This window comes from Engystomops pustulosus, chromosome 3 (genome assembly GCF_040894005.1).
Source record: "Engystomops pustulosus chromosome 3, aEngPut4.maternal, whole genome shotgun sequence".
In the NCBI taxonomy this organism is placed as follows: domain Eukaryota; kingdom Metazoa; phylum Chordata; class Amphibia; order Anura; family Leptodactylidae; genus Engystomops; species Engystomops pustulosus.
This window is the reverse complement of record NC_092413.1, coordinates 40,911,266-40,935,974: the sequence shown is the minus strand read 5'-3', so window position 1 is coordinate 40,935,974 and position 24,709 is coordinate 40,911,266. Positions and strand designations below refer to the sequence as shown.

Sequence of the window (24,709 nt, the reverse complement as noted above, 5' to 3'; positions counted from 1 at the left end):
TATACACATACATACAGTATTAACACACCATATACATGCATACTGTATATACATACACATACCATATCCACACATATATAAATTATATAGAAACCACACATACATACCATACATACATTATATTCACACACATACAGGAGATACACACATACACACCATAAACACTCATATAGCTTATACATTTATACACTCATATACATGAATATACTCACTGTTAGGCAGTCTTATCCTGGGGCCCAGTAGCTGCTGACCACATGGGGAAGTAGATGGCAGAAAGTAGAGCTGAGAACTTCCAAGTCCTGCTGTTCTGCTGTCCACTCCCCCGACACTTCTTATTTGGGCTGCCTGCTCAGGTGTGTACTATGTAAGATGTGCACTGTTATATACTTGTTATGTTATACAAAGTGTAGCATAATAAGTATATAATGATGTACATCCTCCATTCTTTAAAGTGTCAGGTCAGGTGGCCAGGCCACCTGACACAGTGGACCCCCTAGAAACTGCTATGGTTACTACCCCTGTAGTTACACCCCTGGTGTCTATATGATGGGTCAAATCTCCATACAATGCCAGGAAGACCAGCTGCAGCGGCATCTACCAAAGTTGTAGTGGTCACAACCATTGGTTTCAGACTGGGATAGATAAATTTCAACTATAGAAATAGAGGGATTTCATCCTAAGGAAAGGTTTGTCCACAAAAACATTATCATAATGACATATTTAAGGCCATAAAAATATACAGCTTCCTTATAGTTTGGATACTACAGAAACTTTCATTACCTATAGATGAGAGGATGTAATCAATATATCAAACGTTGCCATCATCATCCTATTGAGGGTTGTGCTAAAATTACTTTATACATGGTCCCATATTCCTATATACAAACTTAACTGACCAGTATGTGTACTGAATAATATGTGAAAGCCTAACTGTGCGGCTGCCAGGTGTGGTCAGCTAATGTGTTCTAAGTTATGAGATTTTTGTAATTGATGGTCCTTCTACAACTATGCCAGGAATTTTCAAGAAGTCCCCTTGAGCCTTCAAACATAGGTAAATTATGAAATTCCAATAGATAAGTTCAAAGAAAGTAGACACAAGCTATGACTCCAGATGTTCCAAGTCTGCAAACATGTAACAGTTCAATGTGGAGAGCTCAATGGATCACAAACCTGCATCCACTGTCATCGAGAGGTTGACCGGTGCTGATTATATATGCGTTGCTAGAAGAATTGTCTTCCCACTTAATTTTTTTTCTGTTTTATAGTTTTAGCTTTTTTTTAGATAGTACATGATTGTGGACAAAACATTCCCTGTGCCCTTTTTACACCAAGCATTCAGGGGTTAAACCAGAATATGTTTAAACCGGCTCTGTCATATACACAGAAAAAGTGAAGGATGGGGTCACAGGTTACTCTTTGAGGCTCAACAGACATCTGTAACTGAAACGGGAACCAATTTTTTTTTAAGAATTGTAGCCTAGTGGGTCATTAACCCCCTCACCATCGTTTACCAGACACTAAAATACATTCACGCAGTCAGAGGGCTAAATATATGCAAGGGCAGAACGATATGTTATGTGGCTGCTTACATTAGTGTATTGATTATATCCAATTCCCAAAGTGGCAATGTACTCTTGAACTTGGAGGTGTCGTTATTCTTGTTGCGGTCGTGCGGATCATCTCCTGTATTTATCTGGTACACCGTTTCTCAATAAAGGTAGCGTACAACTTAAGGCAACAATTTCCAACTTTAAAAGAATTTAACAGACCTTGTGATTTCAGGTAACAATCATTGATTTTTTTTGTTGTTTTCATAAAAAAAAAAACAATGAGAAAATAAAACAGGCCTAAATCTTTACAGTTTATTGTGTCAATTTAATTTCTTTTGTGTTTCGGGGGCCTTTTTAAAGGCAAAATGTATAATGTATATTAACAATGATTCCTGGAATATACTTTCAGTATATAACAACAGTTTACATCACATTAAATTCACCCAAAATGGGTAACAATAAACATAAGAACTGGCAAATTTGTTTTACCCTACAATATGTTATACTGTACAAACTGCATTAAAAGGACCCCCAACCCTCCCACACACCCCTTCTGTTCATGATGCAAGCAATATTTAGAATTTCAGGCACTGATACTAGATCTCCTTTTATTCCAGATTTATTGCAACTTGTAGCAACATATAAGTGATGTCAAAACCAAAAAGGAAAAAAAAAAAAAAAACGAGAAATATTTGTTGTACCAACGGTCTTCAGTATCTTTGCAGAAAGTATCGTTGGAGATACTTTTGCCTCGAGAGCTTATACAAGATATTGATGTGACAGTTTTTTTTCTTCTAAAATATAATTGAATTTGGGCCTCCAAAATCTAACAGTAAACGGTTAAGGGTTACCACGTTATTTTGTTTTGTTTTTTTCCGGACTGACTTTTTTTTTTTTATCTCCAACATAGAAATATATTTATAAAATTTTCTCTGGACGTTAGGTCATGCTTGCATGAAATTTTACAGCAGCTTAAGAACACATTATGGGTGCCATATAAATCTGGTGCAGATTTCTAACAAACTTGAAAAGGCCTCAATGGTTCATGGTTTTTATAACACCATTAATTTATCACACAGTTAGAAAATGTCACACTTTGTATTACCATTTTTTTTTGTTCCTTTAGAGCTCCAAGTACAACATGTCATTTGTAAATGATGTTCTTGTTGACTAGGTTTTAAAGCCCCAGTTATCGAGGCTGCACTGTATATTATCTCTTAAATAAGGGTGTTACAAAGTCCTAAAAAGGTCAAGACAGAAAAATGCCCTGCCTAGGCCTGGGATTTTTTTTTTGATAGTATCTCTCAATTTTAGTCCAGCATTTAGTACATTGGAATAACAGTTTATACTCGTACGGTGTTATTTTTGATATTTTTGCAGAATTTGTGTGAAAAAAAAATGACGTTAACGTAAATTTTTATATCTTCACAAGATCTTGATTATATCCTAAATCCTGTGCTGGCTTTTGTGGCTATTTGTCTTTAAGAAAAAAAAAAGAGTCAAAGTCAAGTCAATACAGGGAAGTAATGTACTCTAAGAGCATTCCTGCTAGGTGCAATGACCAATAATACTCAACTACAAGTGTAATACATAGAGGTCAGGTTGAAGGATTATTTTTTCATTTACAATAGGTTGGCCTGTTCATATCAGCGCGTTCATCTTCTCCTTTGTCTTCGTTTCTTCCAAAGCTAGGTGGTAATTTTTTTGTTTTATTATTTCTGGCCATATTGGTATGCATATTTTTTTACACTTTTGCATATCTTTTCAGACTTCTTGCCATATAAATTTGATTGTTCTGTCCTTAGATTTAAAGATGCTGTATTTTCCCCCTAGAAAAAAGGGATACAAATCACACTCTTAGTAAAAAAAAAAAAAAAAAATGTACTACCATAAAGACATGGGGAACAAAAAAAGATTACAAACCATTATGCATAGAAAGAAAACAATCTTGTTTTTTTTGTTTTCGCTTGTTCTAATTGTGTGGCAAATTATTATTTTTTGCCTTTTTTTGACAGATATTCATAAAAAAAAAAAATTACAGTACATGGAATATACAAATAGAAGCCATATGAATGGTGATGCATGCGCGGTTTGTAAAATAAAAAACAAAGGAAAACCAAAAAAAAAACTGACACTTTAATAACTTATACAAATATGGAAAAAGTAATGAAGTTGGTGAAATGTCGGATGAAGTTGTGAGTTTTGTTCCCCAAAATATTTTAACTAGTGTGAAAACATTTTAACTATAATTGGATAAATTTTTAAGTGCCAGTTTACTACAGTTTTTGTTGTTGTTGCTGTAGTTGAGGTTTGTTTTTTGTCTTTATGGCTTGACTTGTTTTTCTAACTTTAAAAGGAAGAACCATTATAAGTGATTGAAACCATCTATGTATCATGGTTGTAAATGTAGAATATATATAGACCTTGAATGCTTAACACTATTTTTAATTAGAAACTATGATGACAAGTGTAATTAATCAAAAATATTTTTTTGTTTTCCATGGTATTTCTTCCCAAACTATATTTCAGAATCAAGTCAAATAAGGTCACAAGAGTCTGATGCCGTGTATTTTATTACTTTTTTATTTTTCAATAAAAGGGACAAAATGGGTATATGAACAGGATAATGCAGACAACTGCCAAAAAAACACAGACAGTGGTTTCTCCAATAGAAATTAACAGACCAGAAACAAATACAATAAAAGCCAGGTTTTTTGCATGACCTTTGGTCATTTAGAAATAAAATTTAAAAAAAAAAAAAAATAATAAGAAGAAAAATATTTTAAAAAAGATCAAAACATGTGCCTCCGTTTTAAACATAAGCACACGACCAATAATAAATAGTGACTCCCATAGTAAAAGATAAAATTTTCAAGTTACGACAAACAGCGATCATTACAGGAATAGAAAAGGCCGATAACAAAATATTCTACATTGCCATTTACAAAAAAAAAAAAAAAAAGAAACAAAAATAGTATCGACTTGAGCGATCTTCCACTTTTAATATGCTTTGCATATGATTTTTATTCCAATCTAAATATAAAGCACCATTTTTTTTTTTAGATTTTGGCAATGAAAAGAAATAAAATGTGTTTCTTTTACTGCATATGAAGTTTTGATGCTGGAATGTAGGTGGAAAAGAGGGACAGAAAGCACGCTACAGAACAAACCAATGCCATCGGGTCGCGGTACTGTGTACAGTATGGCAGCAAGAGAGAAGAACAAAATAAAAAGATATGTACAGCCCTCTGTAAGACGGCTCGTTTGCATGACATTCTAATCGGTATTCCCAAGTAGCCATCATATGGCTTCTGTACTGTACAATGTCACACTGGATTTTTTTTTTTTATTATTTCATTTTTTTCTTGTTTTAAAACATACAAATCATTTGCACTATATTATCCTGCCGAAATAAAAAAAAATAATATATATATTTATATATATATGTATACATATATATATACTGTGGCAGCCTGTGTTTTATTCCACTACCATAAAAAAGGTACACTTATACCTTTTCCCAAAAAAGAACAAGTAACTGTTAAAAATACAAAGCTTCAATATAAATACTATAGTTCCTACACTAGATGAACATTTAAATTCAAATACCATCCTAAAAGTACAGGAAAAAAAAGACAATAGATGTGTTTTTCTTTTGTAGCATAGGAATCGACGTGAGTGTGCATTTCCCTAGATTTAAGTACTATATAACATGGAACCTTTATCCCAATGCACATTTATAAACAACCTGAAAAAAACCAGGATATATCCAAGGCATAGAAATTCCTCTACCAATTTATTTGCAATGAATATCTTGTCTTGAGCAAGACAACGAAGCCCTAAAATACAACTCCCCTAAACGAAACGTATGTGAATATAAAAAAAAAAAAAAAAAAAATTGTACACCAAAAATACCCCTGTACTGTAAAGGCCAAAATGATCATTATTTTGTAATGTACATGTGGTCTGTTTCCTTTCACAGCATTGTCTACATGGTTATCTGTAAGTCAAGTACATAACTGGCAGAGTATATATATACATGCATACTTGTATGTATATATATAATTTTTTTTTATTCATTTATATCTATGTAAGTGTACATGTCTGTATGGGCATGTAGTTGCACATACACACATCTTTTCATATACTTATATCTATATATATATAATTTTTTTTGCAACATTTCCCTTCTATGTAAGCCTGTAAACAGGGAAAATTGTACAGTGCATTTATATGTATCTGAGCATTCTTTATACTCAACCACAGTACCTCTGATTAAAGGAAAAGGTACACACATTTCTGGAAGAGTCAAGTGCTATTTGAATACCAAGCGGGGCAGATAGTAGCTTAATATTGAAACAATGAATCTGTATACTTGTAATAACAATAGACAGTGCAAAGAAAGAAAAAAAAAAGAATAGCAATAGAGATATACTGTTGGGTAGAATTTGTACTTTTATGCATGTCTTTTAAGGGGGTATTTTTTGAGGCAATCCTCAAATGTTCGTAGTTAATCATCATGATATTTAGCTTATATTCCTGCTTCTTTTCATTTACCTCTTCGACTATGTCTCTATTGTGCCACTTGATAGAATATAATTATAACCTACCGCTCCGTACTCTACGGAATTTGACAACATTGTTACCGATTGTCAATCAGACAACCGCATTACGTCGTTAATAATTTATTTTGAGTTCTTTTACATTCATACTTTTTTTACATCTTGCTCACAGAAATTTCTAGCTTAGCTTTAGTGTAAAGGCTCTTTCCTGGGTAAAAAAAAACATTGATGGCCTGTCATCAACATAGGCCATTGGGGGCCCCTGTGTGTCAGACCTATATAACTACACAGGTAAACTGTCATCAGAAATTGGCCTAATAAACCACTACCAATATGTTGTCAAGCAGCTGAGCAGCTTCTAGATGATGTTTCTTTCATGGCCTGGTGTGGTAGCATCATCCAGAAAATCAACACTGAAGTGAGATGTAATTGGTTTTATGGAGTCAAGGAGGCGGGGAGTTTAACACTAAAGTCAAGCTTTCCCTGGCTTAGAACACTACCTTTCACTGTAATTGGTGGTCCTGCGTTCAGGGACATCATTGATCAGATTTACTGAAGGCCGTGAATGATGTCAATCACATGGAAAGAGGTGTTCAAAGGCAGGGAGAAATTGATTTCAGTGTTTAATTCTCTGCCTCCCTGACTTTATACATCTAACTTACATCTAACTTCAAAGTTGATTTTATGGATTATGCCACCAAGCCGGGCCACAGGATATAGAAACTTCTCATCTGCTTGACAACATACTGGTTGTGGTTTATTAGTCCAATTTCTGATGACAGGTTCCCTTTAAGCTGTACAGTGGTTTTAGGGACATCTGAATGAGCCATTGTGCCTGGATAAAAATGTTGTCATGGGACATGGCCACTACAGGAAGTCGGTCTATACGTCACCTTGATGTAACAGGATTGGGACTTTAAATCTATCCGACACACAAAGTTTTACCTGTGTGTAACGACCCTTCTACTGTTGATCATTGGAGGTCAGACTTCCCACTTTGATGACCTATACTAATAAAAGACCATCAATGTTTTTCTTCCTGGAAAACCTCTTAACATTAAGATTTACATATAAAACAGGAAATAAGTATTATATTTCTTCAACTCAAGAGCAACTATCTTGTTATTCTTTCATTTAATAAATATCAAGGGGATCCCTGTCTTACATCTCCAAAACTATAAACTGATGACTTATTCGAAGAGTTAGCAGAATCAGTTAAGTCTTGTACCGTGATTTTAGCCAAATCTGAATGAGCCATTGGGCCTGGATAAAAATAGAAGTGGATGTGGCCAATATATGAAGTCAGTCTATGTGTCATCCCGAGTTAAATGGATTGGTACTTTAAATGTAACCGATACATGGGCAAAGTTTTACCTATGTCTAACGGCCTTCTAATGCTGATCATTGACCGTCAGACTTCCCACTTTACTCATAAAAGACCATCAAATGTTTTTTACTACCTAGAAAACTCCCTTACCCTAAAATTTACAAATAGATAAATCGGGACATAAGGATTATATTTCTTCGATTCAAGAGCAACTATCTTACATTTTATATTAAATAAATATCAAAGAAAAATGATGATTAACTAGGAAAAACTGGGTCATATTTTAGGTAGCCTCAGTTGTAAGAAATACAATATATTATACTTAAACATTAGATCAATGGAGACCTACATATATCCAAGTTGAATTAAGCTACACCTTTTTTTTTTTTTAACATAGGAACCATTGACATGGTTTCAAATAGACTGAAGGCACTCAGATATGCTTAATTTAACCAAATGATAGTACAAATTATTATTTGAAGGCCTTTTTTTCTATGTTATTTCTTGTTTTGCTTCTTTTGCCATACTATTTGCTTCTCAAAACATGAAAAAGTAACCCCTAGCATGAGGAGATGAGGTTCCACCAGCATTTGCAGCACTATAATACCTGTCCCTGGAAGTCTGGTGAAGAGATGTTCCCTCTGCACATCAGAACACAAAAACTGTACATGATATGTATTGCAGAATGTATGCAGCATGGTCACTTGTCAGCACAGAACTGGAAACAGTAATGTTTGTTTTGCAACTAATTCAGGGACAAATGAAAATAGCTAAACATACCATACATGCTGTCTAGCATATAAAAAAAATTAATTTAGAAAAAAACAACATACACAACATGTAAATTATTGCACAAGAGAAAGGCTCAAAGTTTGCGTAAAATGCAATAGTATTGCCCCAATAAAGAACATGCATTCAAACGGTGAGAACAAAAAAATAAAGAAAAAAAAAATTATATAAAAAAAAAATCAGAAGTGCTAGTAATAAGCACGGTCTTGTATCCTTAGCTTTCATTATTTTTTTTTATCACAAGGGACTAGAAAAAAATCTACATGGGTTTTATCGATATACCTCTATTCAGTTTTTATATCATTATTCAAGACTCGATCACTGTGCCATTTTTTCATGTGTTTCTCCAGGGTACTGTACACGCTAAAAGGCATCTGACAAATTTCACATTTGTAAACGTCCTTTCCCACCTGACCATGTGTTTTCATGTGCCGGGTAAGTTTGCTACTCTGCGCGCAGGCGTAGTTGCAAAGCTCACACTTATATGGCCTTTCACCAGTGTGGCTCCTCCTGTGAACAGTAAGGTTACTACAGTTCTTGAAGATTTTTCCACAGTACTCACAAGTGTCGCTGCGCTTGCCCTCTTTAGAACTGGGCCTTCCAGGCCCGGGGCCACTAATATGGGGAGTGCTTCCTCCACTTCCTGTGCCACTACGGCCTGAAATCCCTCCATCCATCTCCCCTGGAGGTGTAGAGAAACGTAAACTACCATTTTCAGATGAGTGCTCTGAAGAAGAGGCAAATGGCGATTGTCTAGAGTCTCCAAAAGTGAGGAATGGATCTTTTAGCTGCCTAGATGCGGCATAGCCAGCAAGCCACTGGGAGTAAACATTTTCTGTGTTAGGCATAGCTGCAGCAGGGAGGTCAAATTCCTTCTCAAGTTTGATGCGTTTAGAAAAAGGACTCATGGAACTTGGGCTACCAAGAAGCAATTTTTTTGACAAGCCTCCTGAAGCAGATTCACCAGGTGAACAACCCCTCCCATTAACAGTACCACCATCTATGCGGTCTGATTCTCCTGCCACTGAGTCTTCATCACAAGTGTCTCTCTGCGCTTCTGGCTCAGATAAATGCCCTCTTTTATGTTTATCAATCAACGCCTGATGGAAGGCATCACTAAAGTGATGCATTGCACCAAGACCCACACCTTGCATGACATCAGGCATAGATCGGCTTTCCTCACCAGATCTGGAGTTGTTTTCATGGTGACGAGCAGCTTCAAGATTTAGAGCAAAACTGTAATCCGGCCTACTGTCTGTTTCTGTCAAATCCTCCTCCTCCTCCTCTTCTTCCTCCTCTTCCTCCTCCTCTTCTTCTTCCTCTTCTTCCTCATCACCATTCTCTGGGATCATGTTTGGATCATTTTCGCTTTTGAACTTGGCCACTACAGACTTGAGGGCATTGCTTGCACTGCCAACTAAATCACTGGTGCCTGGCTCGGGAGAACTGGCCGTTGATAGACCATCATCTGATTTAACTGTCATTGGAGAAGATTTATGCATGTGTGTTTTCATGTGGCGCTTTAGTTTGCTGGCTTGTGTGCAAGCGTGGTCGCATAAGTTGCATTTGTAAGGTTTTTCTCCAGTGTGGCTTCTACGGTGTACTACTAAATTGCTTTGAAATTTAAAAGTTTTCCCACAAAACTCACAAGATTTTGATTTTATAGGAGGCTGGGAGGGAGTAGGTACAGATTGAAGAGGAGGGAGGGGTGGAGTTGCCAAAAATGGTGGTTTGCTGCTGGACTGGAATGGCTGCAGTAACCTTTGCATAGGGCTTGGCCGGTTGGGTGACAAAGGGGGACTGGAACTGGAAGTGTTACCAGCTAGCTCTCTAAGTCTCCTTGAAAAATCCATTGCTGGTGGCTCCATAGCCAGGGGGTTAAGTCGCAGTACCCTGTCAAAGGCACTCGGGTGATGTGTTGCGAGGGCCATTTCTTCTGCACCCAGACGTTCTATGCGATGTGGATCCAAATGATGCCTTGGTGGGGGGCTAAATAATGGGGGAGTTGGTGGGAATCGACCCTCAGATAGACCAGAAGCCTCTCTTGATACTGATCCAGGGATTCTCAATAGGTTAAAAGGATTATTGTCAGCAATATGAATTCCATGGAGTGGTGGCTGTGAAGGACATTCTGCACCCAGTCCTGATGGAATGCCTACCCGGGGTGTAAGAGGACTTCCATGTTCACTTTCCAGATAGATTCTGAAGCCGTGAGTGTTCTGTGCATGTTGCAGGAGAAACCATGCACTGGAGAATGGCTGTTTACATGTTGTACATGTATAGCTGCTGGGCTCATCCTTGCCTATAAAAAACAGCACAATAACAAAAGTCAATTATTGATGAATACAAAGCAAGAAAACAATATTTGAAATTTAAATAAAATCAATGAATCAATCAGAATAAATATTGCTAAAACCTTTTGCACATTTTAAGCATTTTCTGTAAAGAAACTTCTACAAATATATCCAGAAACATAAAGGGAATCAGGAGTCTAAAACGCAACACAAAAACTGTATCGCAGAAGCGAGAAGACTTCCATTACAATAGGACCATACTTGGCCTGACCTGTAATTTACTTTGCAATGCATTTTAATCTCATTAAATGTATCCTGCTCTTGGATAAATCTCTTTACGAGATTAGATCATACAGAATGAAATTAGGTTTTAAACATTTGCTTGGTATGAAATGCGAAAAGTAGCTAGATTTTATAATAAAATACCGATGGCATTACAGTTGCACTGTGCAGTCACTTTTCGGCATTATTTATTGTAATATATGAATTTCACATATCAAAAGTCAGAGTCATACTGTCCACACTCTTGATATAATAATTCATTCAAATCAATTATGATACTACAATGTTCATTTCCTGGCCATAGACTTATAGTAGATGTCTCCATGGTTGGCGTTGAATCTCCCCCAGACACCCTGGAACGAAGACTCTCTGGGGGAATGTAATCATTTTTGGTGCAAGTTCTGTTTTCTGTTGCACAACTATAGTGTGGTTTTTCAGTATGATTTTATATTTTGGCGCATGGCCATTTGACCACAATTAGACCCACCACAAATAAAACAAATGAGCATCAAAAATAAAACACCAAATCTAGCAAAGGGTGAGAAAGATTTTGACTGGGCTAAATAAACGCCACAAAATACCCCCAAAACAGGTCTAAGACGTGGTTCACCTTAGGACTTTGTCGAGACAGATGAAGATACAGGCATATTATGGTGCTGATGAATAAATTTGGTAGACTCTGGCACCAACATATTATTTAAAAAAAAAAGTCAAACAACTAACGTGAAGTCATTAATATATATATGTTCTCCCCATGTTTTGGGAGATTTCTATGGTGTCCAATAGTGCCATAAACTACAGTATAATGCAGAATATTTTGGTAGCACATAGGCAACAGGAAATAAAAGTGTCCTTAAAGGGGTTGTCCAGAGGCCGGAAAACATGTCTCCCCTTATCCAAAAGCACCACCCCACCTGACCATGGTTTGTGCCGAAGTTGCAGCTCAACTGTATAGAGATGAATGGAGCCTAGTTGCAATACCAATACCAATGCCATCCGGAACTGCCCTTACACAATTATTGTCATACTATGTAAAAAATAAGAAAGAATAAATCGGGTGCACCCAGTTTATCCCCGCCCATGGTGCACTAAGTAGCTTGCTTACATAGAAATAAATACTACGTTCTCTCTTCATTCATTTAGAAACAGGAAAGGTACAGTAGGTCAGGAGCACTTATGAAGTGCAAGACATAGGTTTCATTTTGCCTGTTCCAGAAATCATAGCTATAGATCCCCTGTACTGAGAGATGAAACAGAGGGTTAATTTGAATGTATCACTGTTCATCCAAGTTTTCCTTTAGAGGAAACGGAAAGCCTCCATTTATTATATAATGGTGATTCAGCGCACAGTGCTTGATGATTACAGTTTAGTCTTTCTGCTGGCGATATCAGAGGAGAAGTACGGTAATGTATTAATAATAATGTCAATGAGAGGAGTTGTTAACCTGGGACTTCCATATAACATTAAGAGAGCGGCTTTGAAAATGGTAATTATAAGTAGCCAACTAACAGCAAATAATGCATTACTGTTACTCCTTGCTCTCCGGATTTGTCTCCGCCGCCGCTTGGATGCTATTATACTGAGCGGCCTCTTCGCATTCCACAACTTCACACCATCAATAAATGTGCTACTCGCCATAATCAACTAAATTACTTTGTTCAGACCGTCTTCAACTGCCTAAAGATCAGGATTGATCTGCGTGGCAAAATTATGTTTTCATTGATTTGCCGGAGTGTAAAACGTTCATTTGCTTTGAAGAAATAAATTCAAAAATAAAAAAATTTAGTTTTTTTATATTTCAATTTTTTTTTTTTTGCAATTTACGATAAGGCCTTTTTATTATCTTCCTAAACAACTCCAAAAATACCAGGGGGGTCAGTTGATGTGAAATGTGGATAGAAATGCTGAAGGTTGGAGGGAGCTGCAGACCCTGTCTGTTTCTCCGCAAGCTTTCAAGTCTTTAGAAGAATAACATTTACATCAAAGGATTTAACAGTTAAATGCATTTTACTGGCGTAGATTTAACTAATGATCATAATAGCTCGGCGCACACTCAGCAAATGTCACCTATCCGCAGTCGCTTTAATTCGGGAGCATAAAATGACACCAGCACAATCCCGATGAGACCAAATAAACTTGATGCAAAGATATATGGAAGATAAAATTGCTCGATACTTTCCGAGTGGGTCTAAATTCATTTCAGTGTAGCAGCGGGCGATATTATTGTGGACGCTGAAGAGTCGTTTTTTACATGAGGTCCTGGGAGGACAATCACCGTGTGACCCCTAGTGATGGCAAAGGCAGGTCAATGGACACATTAAAGTGTAAGTTAGTAAATAAAGTGACTTGTTCAGCCAAGCATGTGTTAATGATATACCAGGAGAGCATATCGCTCAAAACTCTATTGATCAATGTGAACTTTTCATCCTGGCCAGACATCCTCTAAATAAATAGGATAGTTATCAGCAGCCATGATGACATTGCGACTGCAAAGCAACCCTCATTCTAGATACAGTGTTTGTACAATAGCTCAGATATGTGTATATTTACTCTATCTATCTATCTATCTATCTATCTATCTATCTACACATTCATAGGTTCTGAGACTCGAATGCAACACAAACTCCATTTACACACATGCATTGAATGAACCCAAAGTCCCTCTGTATACCAATGTAACCCAAAAGAGTATAATTTTGTCTTTTATTAGATAGTTTTGTAGAATTGAATTTTTAGCTGCAATTTATAACCGTGCATATTGGGCTCATTAGAAAATATGTTCTGTGTGGTATACGGCCTTTGACATTGGCACCAGATGCCACATTATATCATCCATTAAACAGATGCGTCTGAGGCAGTAATAAGCAGACCTGTTCAAAATCTGGTTCGGCTAAGTTTGACTAAGCACGAATTTAAAAAAGCCGGACCGGACCTCAACCAGTAACACTCCCAACCATTGCTGGCACCAATCGCTGGTGTTTAATGTTCAAATGCCACTGGCATTTGGGGAGGGTGGTCACTCCTGATGGCTTCATAGGAGAGTGACAATCATCCACAAAATTGAGTTGCCCTGTGCCGCTAGCAGGTTCCAGCGCATTTGTGGACCCAGGTAATCAGCACCAGCACCATTCAGCACCAGCACTTGAGTGTTAATGGCAAGGAGGGGGGAGGGGGGATTGAGACAAATACCACAATGTTAGGTATGAACTTGTCCTTTGTTTTTCAGGTCCGCTCAACACTAGTCTGAGGTTTCTCACCTAATGGACAGATAGACATTCAGTGTGAAAAGAGCATTAAACTCATTGCCCATGAGTAAGTTTTGTCCAAGAAAGCCACTCTGTACACGAGCAGAACTTCTCTGCTTCTCTGACCAAACCTCATAGGAATCACTGGACTGAATGGAAATGCTGAGTTCAACTCAGTGATTCACGGTTCGATCCTGGAAATCCTACAAATGTATGGAGAGTGTTTCTTGAACCGTACTTACCTGTGGGCAATGGACTTCAAGGCTGACCTGTCACCTAGAAAAAGCATTTCTGTAATCCTGGAACATAATATGATGGAATCAGGGAGAAAAGTTGTACAGCAAATACCTATCAATGTGTTAAAACCGTCTACGAGACAGAAAAATTGTCTCAGCAAACACTCAGAGCACAACTTTTATGTTTTGTAAAAAGCGGAATATAAAATGAAAGCTGTGCCATTATTGGGTGATAAAGACTTCAGTGACAGTTTTGTTAAATGTACCTTCTGACTTCTGTAAGTGCAATAGTATGACCCTGTACAGCCTGGAATTTGTCGGTCTATGTACATGAGTGATTGGTGGCCACCTCTGCAACTAAGGCCTTTCAGAAGCAGTTGCCATCCAGAAGGCTCCCATTAACTAATCAGTCTCAAATTACTAATTAGTAAGTCATGGATGTAGGGAATAAACTGTGATAGTTCAGGATTAAAATAACATGGTGGCTGAATTCCAGAAACAGCACTACACCTGCCTATGAAACGACGACATAGCTCCGCAGATGTAACCAAAGCTATGATGCAAAGCCACAAAAAACATGCGGAAGACACTGATTCTTGGAAAAAAGACGTGTTTTTTAAATTCCATACAATCCCTTTAAACCACAGTTTTCTTCAACTGGAATGGTAATTACACATCTGTAAAAATAAATTTACATGACAGGACCCCGCTGAAGGATCAACCTTTAATTCAGATTTGATTACTCTCAACTCGTTTAGCTCTACACATGGTTTTACCCACACAAGTTAACTAGGAGTATACATAGAAAAAAGGGGGGCAACACAGATCAACTCCCCCAGCTTAATATAATTATATAATCTGAGGATCCAGTTTCGCTGAAGTCCTGCACTTTTGCCTGAATCCACAAATAGAATAAGAATGAAGAGGACTACATCCTACTCTGTTTAAGGCTCAATACACACAAACGATGTTTGGGGATGTGTGCTGGCCGTTTTTTTCGACAACTAGAATGCTTTTCCTTGTATTTCTATGGGGTAATGTCTCATGTCTGTGGTTTCCACAGCCCAAACCACAAATTATGAAGCAGGTCCTACTCATCCATGAGTTTATGGCTCAGTCCGGTCTTTCATTGGCACATGAGTGGACCTCACACGCCGATGACAAACGGCCTGCGAAAACCGACCAAGATCCCCTTGTTTTCAGCCTGGAAGCACAACAGTGTTGTGTGCATGTCCTACAGAAGTAGCATGTATACAGTGGATTACAAAGACTATTGGGGGACATTTATGAAACTCCACTCCTCAGGCTCTGGCAGATATGTCCAAAGGCATAGAATTGCACTGTTGCCAGCGAATGTTCACAGGCAATAGAGAGCACATAGGTGCGAACATGGACCACCAGCCCATTCTGCTGCCGGCTATGACCGCTCCACACTCGTACTAGTACGAAACACTACTGGTGTACAAACTCTGATAACTGTCCCCCATTGTCCAAATAATCTTGCTATTTCAATATAAATGTCTGTTAATTTAATTTACTAATCATCAAAAGAAGAATTTTTGAAAAACTACAAAACACAAAACGATGAGAAGATTTATTATGTGGAAAATTCTATTCAAACTCAAGAAAGAGGCAAAGCTGTACAATATGTAACTGACTCAATGTCAGTCTTTGGCATGTCCATAGCCACCAGCCGTGGAATCAACCAAGAGGCTGGGGCGCGAGCCAAAAGAGGAGAGAAGCAACATGAAACTACTGAACTATAACAAAAATGTTTCTTTGCCAACAGAATGCAAACCCAAAGTAAATTCCTCACGTGCCAACTAGCTGTAGAAGCCAGTTCCAATATTGCCTCATCTGAAAACGAAATATACTTCAGCACTTCATAAAACATGTGAGGCATTCGGGCACTTGTATGGCTGCAACAAATATTACAGGAATACAAAAATGAATAATTAGCTAGGAAAATAAAAATAAATATTAGGGTTGTATATATATATATATATATATATATATATGCCTTCCTAGTTAACCCTAATGATAAAAACACTGGTCACATTTAGAAAATCTAATTTTCAGCGTTAAATAATGGTTCAGCATATAGGTAAAAAGGTGAAAAAGTGTCTCTTGTCTTCACAGAAATATGATTTGAACTAGAAGAGTGCAATTCTTAACTTCTCCTGTGGGGGCATTGTAGGGAAGCTGAACACAAATTATAGCCTAGACAACTGATTATTGGGAGCCCACAGCCACTTATATGCAAACGACAACTATGATTTTATTTGTAAGATACTGTATTACACTTATCTTGGTTGTAAAGCATATTATGGCCTCCATATAATATTTTCATCAGACACAGATAAAAAATGATTAATTTTCCAAACATCAAAGCATTTTTGCATATACCAAAGTAATCTTACTATCTAATCTTTGCATGCATACCAAATATATCCCCTGAGGCACAAAACATAAAACAAATACTATCTCTTGACTAACAAATGAAAAAAAGTCATAATAATCCATGAATCATAATGATGCTGCCCATATCTTGTCATGCAGCAATGAACGGAACCATGATAGAGATGTATAAGGATAGACGGATATATGGATACATACTGTACATAGATAACGGGAGATTTATATGGGTTGATAGATAGCTCTGTACATAGTGGTTATATGTGTGTTATACATAGGTCACTTAGGCCCATTGCCTGTTATTGACTCTCCACAAGGCTTCTAGAAGGATTCATGTGGGTCAAAGAGATCCTTCTATATGATGTTCTTTTGCCCTACTAGATCTCATACTCTTACGATGTTTTGATAAATTTCGTTAAGGTTCCTCATCTTTATATATTTGTCAATAGATGTTGACGTGATACCTCGTAGCCATGGGACAAAACAAAGGTCCTTCAAAATGTTACCCTCAGGCACAAAACTGGCCATCCATTGATCCATTTTTAGTTAAATAGGTCATTTTGCCAGAAATCACACTTGTTTGTGATAAGTAAGTGCCTTCTAGAATGATAAGGATTTAGGGAATTTCATTTATGGAGCCATGAGGATAACTAGTGACCACACATTTTCTTACATATAATATATAATCCCATTTGCCATATAGTTGTTGTTTTTCTTTTTTTTTACGGTGACAGTATATTAGACCGCATCTGTAGAATCATAACTCATACTTGACCTCCCCTTAGACTGTATATCATCCATTTTACAGTAAAAGGACAACATGGTAAAATGGAGCACAGAAGGCCGATACATGTAACCTTTTACATTGTACCAATTAACATTACAGACGCATGCGGACTGAAGACTCTGTACGGCCGCCACAGAGAGATCTCATTGTGTCACTCGTTATGTGTTCGATCATTTCCTATAATAGAATGTATTATGTCTTACATGTTCAAAATAAACATATTAAAATAGAGCCATATGGTTTGGAAGTAAAAGCACAAATACTAATACAAAATCACCCAATTAGGCTTTCCAGTTACTAATGCAATACAAAAGAACTCCCCAGAGTAGTCTGATGTAATGTGATGTTTAAGGCCACTTTCATCTCTGCTCCCAGGAATAGAAATTGCATTCTGCACTCTTAGTAATCATGACTGCTCTGCTGGATATAAACACTGGATACGTTTCAGTTAAAAATGGGATTTTTTATTCTACAGGATTTTAAACCTTACTTTGGGGACCGACATCAAAACATGTTCCTTCACTTATAAATGTTTCATTGTGGACAAGATTGAGCATGGCGGCTGCATGTGAGACATGCTTTATGATGACTGTGACTAAAGAAGCTGTAATAGTATTATTTCTAGGGAACCAACATAAAGATCTGTACCATATTGAATATGAAAAATTTTTTGAAGAGCTTTTGTTATTAAAGTGATGAGCCAACACACCAACTGCTGTCTGATCTTGTCGGGGTTTGCTCTTTATTGTATCTTTGATGCAGTTATATAAATATGTATTTGTTGCCAGCATTTCCCCTTTGTGTAAATAGGGGATGTGCTGCAGACTTTATGAGAGGAGATGGCGAATGTATGGTGGCATGAACAATGCTTTGTAGATCATTAAAACATTAAAAATGACAACCGTTGATCAACAATCTCGATTGGCAGATTATCTGCCCTTTTACTTCAAGTGGACCTTAAGCCATTGAGTAGGTAGATTGGTCATTTCTAACAAATTTTTAATACAGCCAGTCAACTAGAGGAATTATTTAATTTTACGTCCAATGTCAGACTGGGGTTCCTTGGGCCCATCTTTCATCATCACCCTAAAAAAAAACTCTACTGGCCAACAAAAAGGTTGTCTTCTGTTGTATCAGGGGTCCATACTAGGTTAAAACTTGGGTCCATCAAGGGATCCTCTGGTACATTAGTGGACCAGTCTAACACTGATGAAGCCTATACCTTGAAGGTTGCTTTACATAATAATTCGAGTAAAAGTACTCAATTGGGCAATTGTTAGAGTTAGCATAAACTTACGCAATGGGGAAGTCGTAGCGCCATTAATGGGCACCAGATTTGTGGACACTTGTCCTCCCCAGAGAACAGAGGAATTGGGCATGTTGAAATCCAACAGCCCAATACCTCTTTTCCTCGACATTGATGCAAAGTAAGGACAACCCTTTGCATTGCTGTATGATTACTTGGTTCCACCAAAATTTGCAGGTTCAATCGGCATTAATCTACAATACATGAGGATAACAATGTATATTGCTCTGGCAGCTCATCCTCTCAAGTGTAGCAATCTTTTGATACAAAACAAAAGTAATTATGATTAGGTTTGCTCTTACACAATTGGAAATAAGCATTTATAGTGAGCCAAAAAAGATATTCAAAAATACAACAATATTAATAATGGAACAAAGATGAAAAGCTGAAAGATAAAGCACTATATGGCAGTTATACTTGCTGTTTTACTCCAATCACCTAGAATATTAAATTATGAGCCGTCCCACAGTCATCTAAGATAGAGGAGACAGAAAATGCTTTTTACTTATTGGGAAAAGCTCTAAATGCCAGAGAAACAGCCTAATTATGATAACAAAAATGGAATTGGTTCTATTCACTTTCATTCATATTGAGTAAATCGCTTAATAATCGACTAATATTGTGTCAAACCAATTCACGTTATAATTAGATTTTTCTGAAAGATTACAGGAGACTGCATTACTGTGCTCTTACTTCCACCAAAGTCGAAATGGCATATTCTTGTGCCATATCCAGTAGCCATACATAAGTATATAATAATAGCTATTAATAGCTCAGAAATGTAGTAATAGCTATTTACAGAAATCAAAAATACAAGTGAATATGTAAAACTTTGTAGTATGTGTTATCAGAGAAAACTACCAACTACTACTTTCAACAACCTATAGTTCTCTGTCCTTGGTCTACAAGGAAACAGTCACCTGTTCCCAATAAGTCAAATACTAAACAGGGAGGAGGGATATGCGGCTGCAGGAGCTACCTGAATCATGCTGTGAGAGGGGAAAGGGAGCAGCAGAGAGAGAGATGTACTGATTATTCAAAGCACAGAGAAGAGATCCAACCAGAAAGAATCTACCGACTACGTACATATATAGGTTCATAAAAAGACCCATAATTTCTACTAATTCGGAAATAAATGCAAAATAAATAAAACTATTCTTGTGACGTACATCTATTATCCCTTCCTTTATTCTGACCAAATCTCTGAGATGTGTGCTGAGATTGTAGGCACAACTCCTCAACGGTAGGAATAACGGGATCGGCGTACGATATAGAGGTATGAGAATTACTATGAATACAGATGAGTGAACCACTTCTTTAAATTGTAGATTCGGTACAATTCTGCCAATTTTCTGCCAATGAATCAAATCCCAATTCGGATGAACCAATGTTGCTCCTATTGTCCTGGAGATCGGTATACGACCCTTCCGCCCTTCGCAACCCCCCCCCCCCCCATTTCTCTATTTCTTTTATAAAATGGTCCTTCCTCTTTTCATTCATTTTGTACAATTTTTTTTTCATTAGGTTGAGGCTTAAAGTACAAGGTGATTTGAATTTTTTTGGATAGGACTAGAGGATGTTATATACCATCTTAGTGAACAATTGATGGAACATCGGTTCAGACTGATTCGATTCGGGACCGGAACCAAATCTTTAGAGGAATAGAGGGAGTTGTATACCAGTTTCAAGAACAATTGGAGCAACATTGGTTTAGACCAATTCGATTCGGGACCCAAATCAAATCTTTTGAAATCTTGAATGATTCGTTCATCTGTAGTTAGAAAGGACTGCAAAACTTACTAAAACAGATACGTCAGGAGAGGTGACAGCTCCTTTTTACATGACCAAAGAGGTTTCAAGGTTAAATCGCACACTCCGGAAACAGCACTGCGGTATTGACTTCATACAGCAGTCTGCACTTGTGATGTAGCCATGTTTAGCTGGACTCAGTTCATACGATTATACAGTGTCTTGCTTCCTAGAATATGTAATCATGTCTTCCTGATGACATTTTAAATATCCAAGCAGACAAATAATTGCGGCAATAATTGATAGTCCTGGCAGGCCGAGAGATTATTGATTGGCAGAGTATCCACTGGAAAAAATGCTTCGTGCTCAAGCGTTACACTTTGGATATGTATGTCCGACCATTTCTATTTATTTACCAGGACCTTCCCATGTAGAATCAATGCGCCTATTAATTGTCATACAGAATAAAGTGCAATGGGGAGATTTAACTAATGAATAATGGAGAGTTATGCACGGTAAGTGAAATGGATAGAAGAACTTAGTACATCCATTACTTTTATAAAGGGCTCAAATACCTTACTCACATTCCTTCCAGTCGGGGGCAGAATATTTCTTGTGATTAAATAAAACATGGGCTCATTATTATAAAATATTCCACTATAATATTTATAGTAAATAAGTAATATTGTATCTAAGGGAATAATACAGGTTCTTGTTGTCCATGATAAATGTGCCCTGTAAGGAAGATGATACATTATTTTCATCTATGCATCTGGAAAATGCATTAAAGATAACACAAAGGAAATAGTCAAATGACAAATTTAGCTTTTATGTTTGAGATAAAAGGTTAAAAAAATATTGTAATGTAGAGTGGAAGTAGCAGATTTGAGTGCACTTATCAGTTATTATATCAGTTATTATATCAGTTATTCCAAGGAGACACATAGGGGCCATTGTAAAAAAAAAAAGTTGTGATTCCTGGTGTACTTCATGAGATTTGGGCCTTATGCTACACGCGTGCCTCCAAATGTGGGCCTCAGGGACACAACTACAGTGGTAGAAGCCATAGCATTGGCATGAAGAGCCTGTATGTGTGTGTGGTGTATTTATAATGTATGTGTGTGTATATGCTGAGTACCATAAACTTTTTGTGTCACCAACCTTGAAATGGGTTTGCAGGATGATTAATTAATGACATATCTAAAGGGATGAAGATGAAACTATTGATTGGGAAACAATTTTAGATAAACTTAACACATTGGTTTTATGTCGTTCTAGTTATTTTTGGAAAAAGTAGGAACAGTGGGGTGGGCAACGTGGCAGGTAAGGACGGGGACACTTACACAAAAACTGGTGCAAGATACAGCTAAAAATCACCATAGTGTAGGTTTCAATTCTAGTGCATAGGACCCGCCAAGAGGTATCCGTCACATATCACACCATTGTGGAACTGATTGACACTAACGTACTGAAGGTAATGCCAGTCTTCAAAAAAGTTCCTCCATAGAGTTCTGTCTCCAATCCATATATTTGCCCTTGTGTTCCTCTAGTTAATTCCCTTACCTTCCCCTTATAACACACAAGTGTTCAAAAACCTCCGAGTTATGAGGGTGTTTCCTCTTTTTAGGATTCATAAATGTTTTACAAAGACAGAAACTTACAAGTTGCATTCCTTATACACGTTGTGCTGTTACAAGCTACATCTACTGTTATTTCCCTTTGGTTAATATTAACGACAAGTTTCACTTTTACTGGCCTGAACAGTAGGGTAAAACACTGTTCACATGATCTACTCTGTAATATGTAATAATGAGAGTCCCCAAATGTGTGAGGATTGTTCATAAAGAAACCCGCTGCCCACAGGATATAGAAAAATACCCATGACCTCGGAAAAAGAACTGACACCTGCTCCCTCCCCACTAAGTCTATGTTGTAGTATTTATACCACTTTTATGTATACTGTCCTTATGTATAAAGGTATTCTGTAGGATTATGTGAAGATATGTGAAATTAATAGTCAGTAGGTGGTCCTGGGTTTTTGTAAGTAGGGGGGTGGTACAAAGCCGGGATATCCTAGAAGTATTTATAGGTCATCATTATTAAATGGACATGGCTACTGATCAGCTGATTTCATGGGGCCCTGGCACTTGTTCAAAACCTGTAGCCCAATAATATATTATAATATGGACGGTTTGAGCAACAGATCACAAACATACATGGATACAATGACCTTCGAGGTCCTTTGAAGATCCTCCAAAGGCTCCAAAACTGCAGACCTAAAAGCATTCAGAAGGGACCCATGGTTCTTTCCCAAGAAGCTTAGCTCTGATACTGCATTTAGGCAGCAAATACCCTCCAACCCTGCAATTCTCATACATGTGTTCCGGCCCTTGACACAAATGTATTCAAGGACCTTCCAGGACCTTTGAAAGCTCTCTAACGGTCATTAAACTGCAACTCTGTAAGTGGACAGAAGGGTCCAATCCTTCTGATACTGTATGTAGGCAGTAAATGACCGCCAATCCTGAAATCCTCGAACATGTGTGCCGTCATTTAAAGGGCCTTCCAGGACCTTTGATGGTCCTCCAAAGATCCTTAAACTGCAGTGAAAGCAGACATTCTACTTTCCAAAGAAGCTCGGTTCTGATACTATATGGAGGCAGTAAAAGTAAAATCTTAAAAAAACTAGACTTGTGGGGCCCAGCATTTTCAGACAGCCAAAGGTCCTAATCTGCCCCTGCTGTATATCAAGTGCAGAATCATACATTACATAGCAGCTCAACTGACCTGCATACATTGTAATGGAGTTGGATACTTTAAATGCATTATCCTAAAACTGCTTCTCCATAAAACCCCCTTTAAGCATCGTCACCTTCTAGGTACTATTGTCCCATATTATAACTGCAGGGAACTGTACATTAGGCTAAGATGATTAATATGTGACCTGCATCCACCATGTCTATATCCAGAATGAAAATATTTGAATACCAAGAACTGATCTTCTTGTCTCCGTTCATTTTTTTTCTACTTTTTAGTGAATCATTTACCTTGAGCGATAAAAAAAAAAAAAAGCAATGAATTCAGTGGGTGGTCCTACGGAGGTGGTATAGCGAATGTCAACGTGGACTAAAATTAGATATTACAGCTGAATATTTTAGTGTGGAAGCAAAGAATTTAATTTCATGGAGGGGAGGACCTGCAGATCTGCTCTAACATTCTGAAATAAAGTCATTATGAGCTGATGGAGTCTCATAGCTACTGTTAAAAATCAGAGGCTTGTTAGAGGTAATGATTATCTGTGCCTTGACACTTACGGCATATGAGGGGGCTTGTCGAGCAGCTTTACTCTAATTTACAGTTCTGCAGTTAATTAGATGAGCCCTATGATTTTTTTTTTTTGTCTGCAAATACAGGTCACTATCGACAGCTCTGATCTTTGGTGCTGCCCCTATGACAGTTGCCGGACTGACCTTCCCTACCCTGCCAGGGTCATCTAGACTTTACTATGTCAGGGAATTCAGTCCGGCCTGCCAGCTCTAGCAGGAAGCTCACCAGTGAGGATACAGTGCTCATATACCCTGTTTCCTCACATTAAACAAACGCTGACAAAACCGGCTATAAATAGACTTTTTTTTTTTTTTTGCAGAGAGTCAAACAGGGAGGGAGGTCAAGTAATGTCACAACGTGGCCAGAGTTTCCAGGTTATTATTGGACTGGCATCTGCATGTTAGAGCTTTATGTTAAAGATCACATGCAATGAGGCTATCAGGTCTCAAGATTGTTGGGAAAAAATAGTATGGCAAGGAGATAAGGTCTCTGATCCCAAGGCGGTTTACAATGACCACAGAAGGACTCATTAGCAATGCCATATATATATATATATATATATATATATATATATATATATATATATATATATATATATACACACACACATACATACATATTATATATATTTGTATTATTATCGTATGTATTTGATTTACATTTTTTTTTCATTGAGAAAAAAAAATCACCCGAATTGGCTTTGCGAGACTCGGTAGATCTGTGATTCACACATCTGAAAGATTCACACCTGTCAATGTGATAACGAGATATTTGGGGGTGGCAAAATAGTGAAAAAAAATTGTAATTTTTTTTTTTTAATTTCAAGAATTAATAGTATG

General features: G+C 37.3%; 1 protein-coding gene across 3 annotated transcripts in view; it reads right to left on the bottom strand.

The window, feature by feature from the left end:
• Positions 1–1,848: 1,848 nt before the first annotated feature.
• The window catches only part of BCL11A (BCL11 transcription factor A), a 104,483-nt gene continuing 81,622 nt past the window's right edge, over positions 1,849–24,709 (bottom strand). Inside the window, exons 4-5 of one of the 3 annotated variants that reach the window (XM_072140586.1) lie at positions 8,511–10,530; positions 1,849–3,379 (exon numbers count right to left, since the gene is read on the bottom strand). In XM_072140586.1, coding sequence (XP_071996687.1) covers positions 8,513–10,530 — 2,018 coding nt within the window. In that variant the 3' untranslated portion in view covers positions 1,849–3,379; positions 8,511–8,512. The remainder of the gene's footprint in view (positions 3,380–8,510; positions 10,531–24,709) is intronic. The other 2 variants (XM_072140587.1, XM_072140588.1) reach the window with 2 other exon arrangements.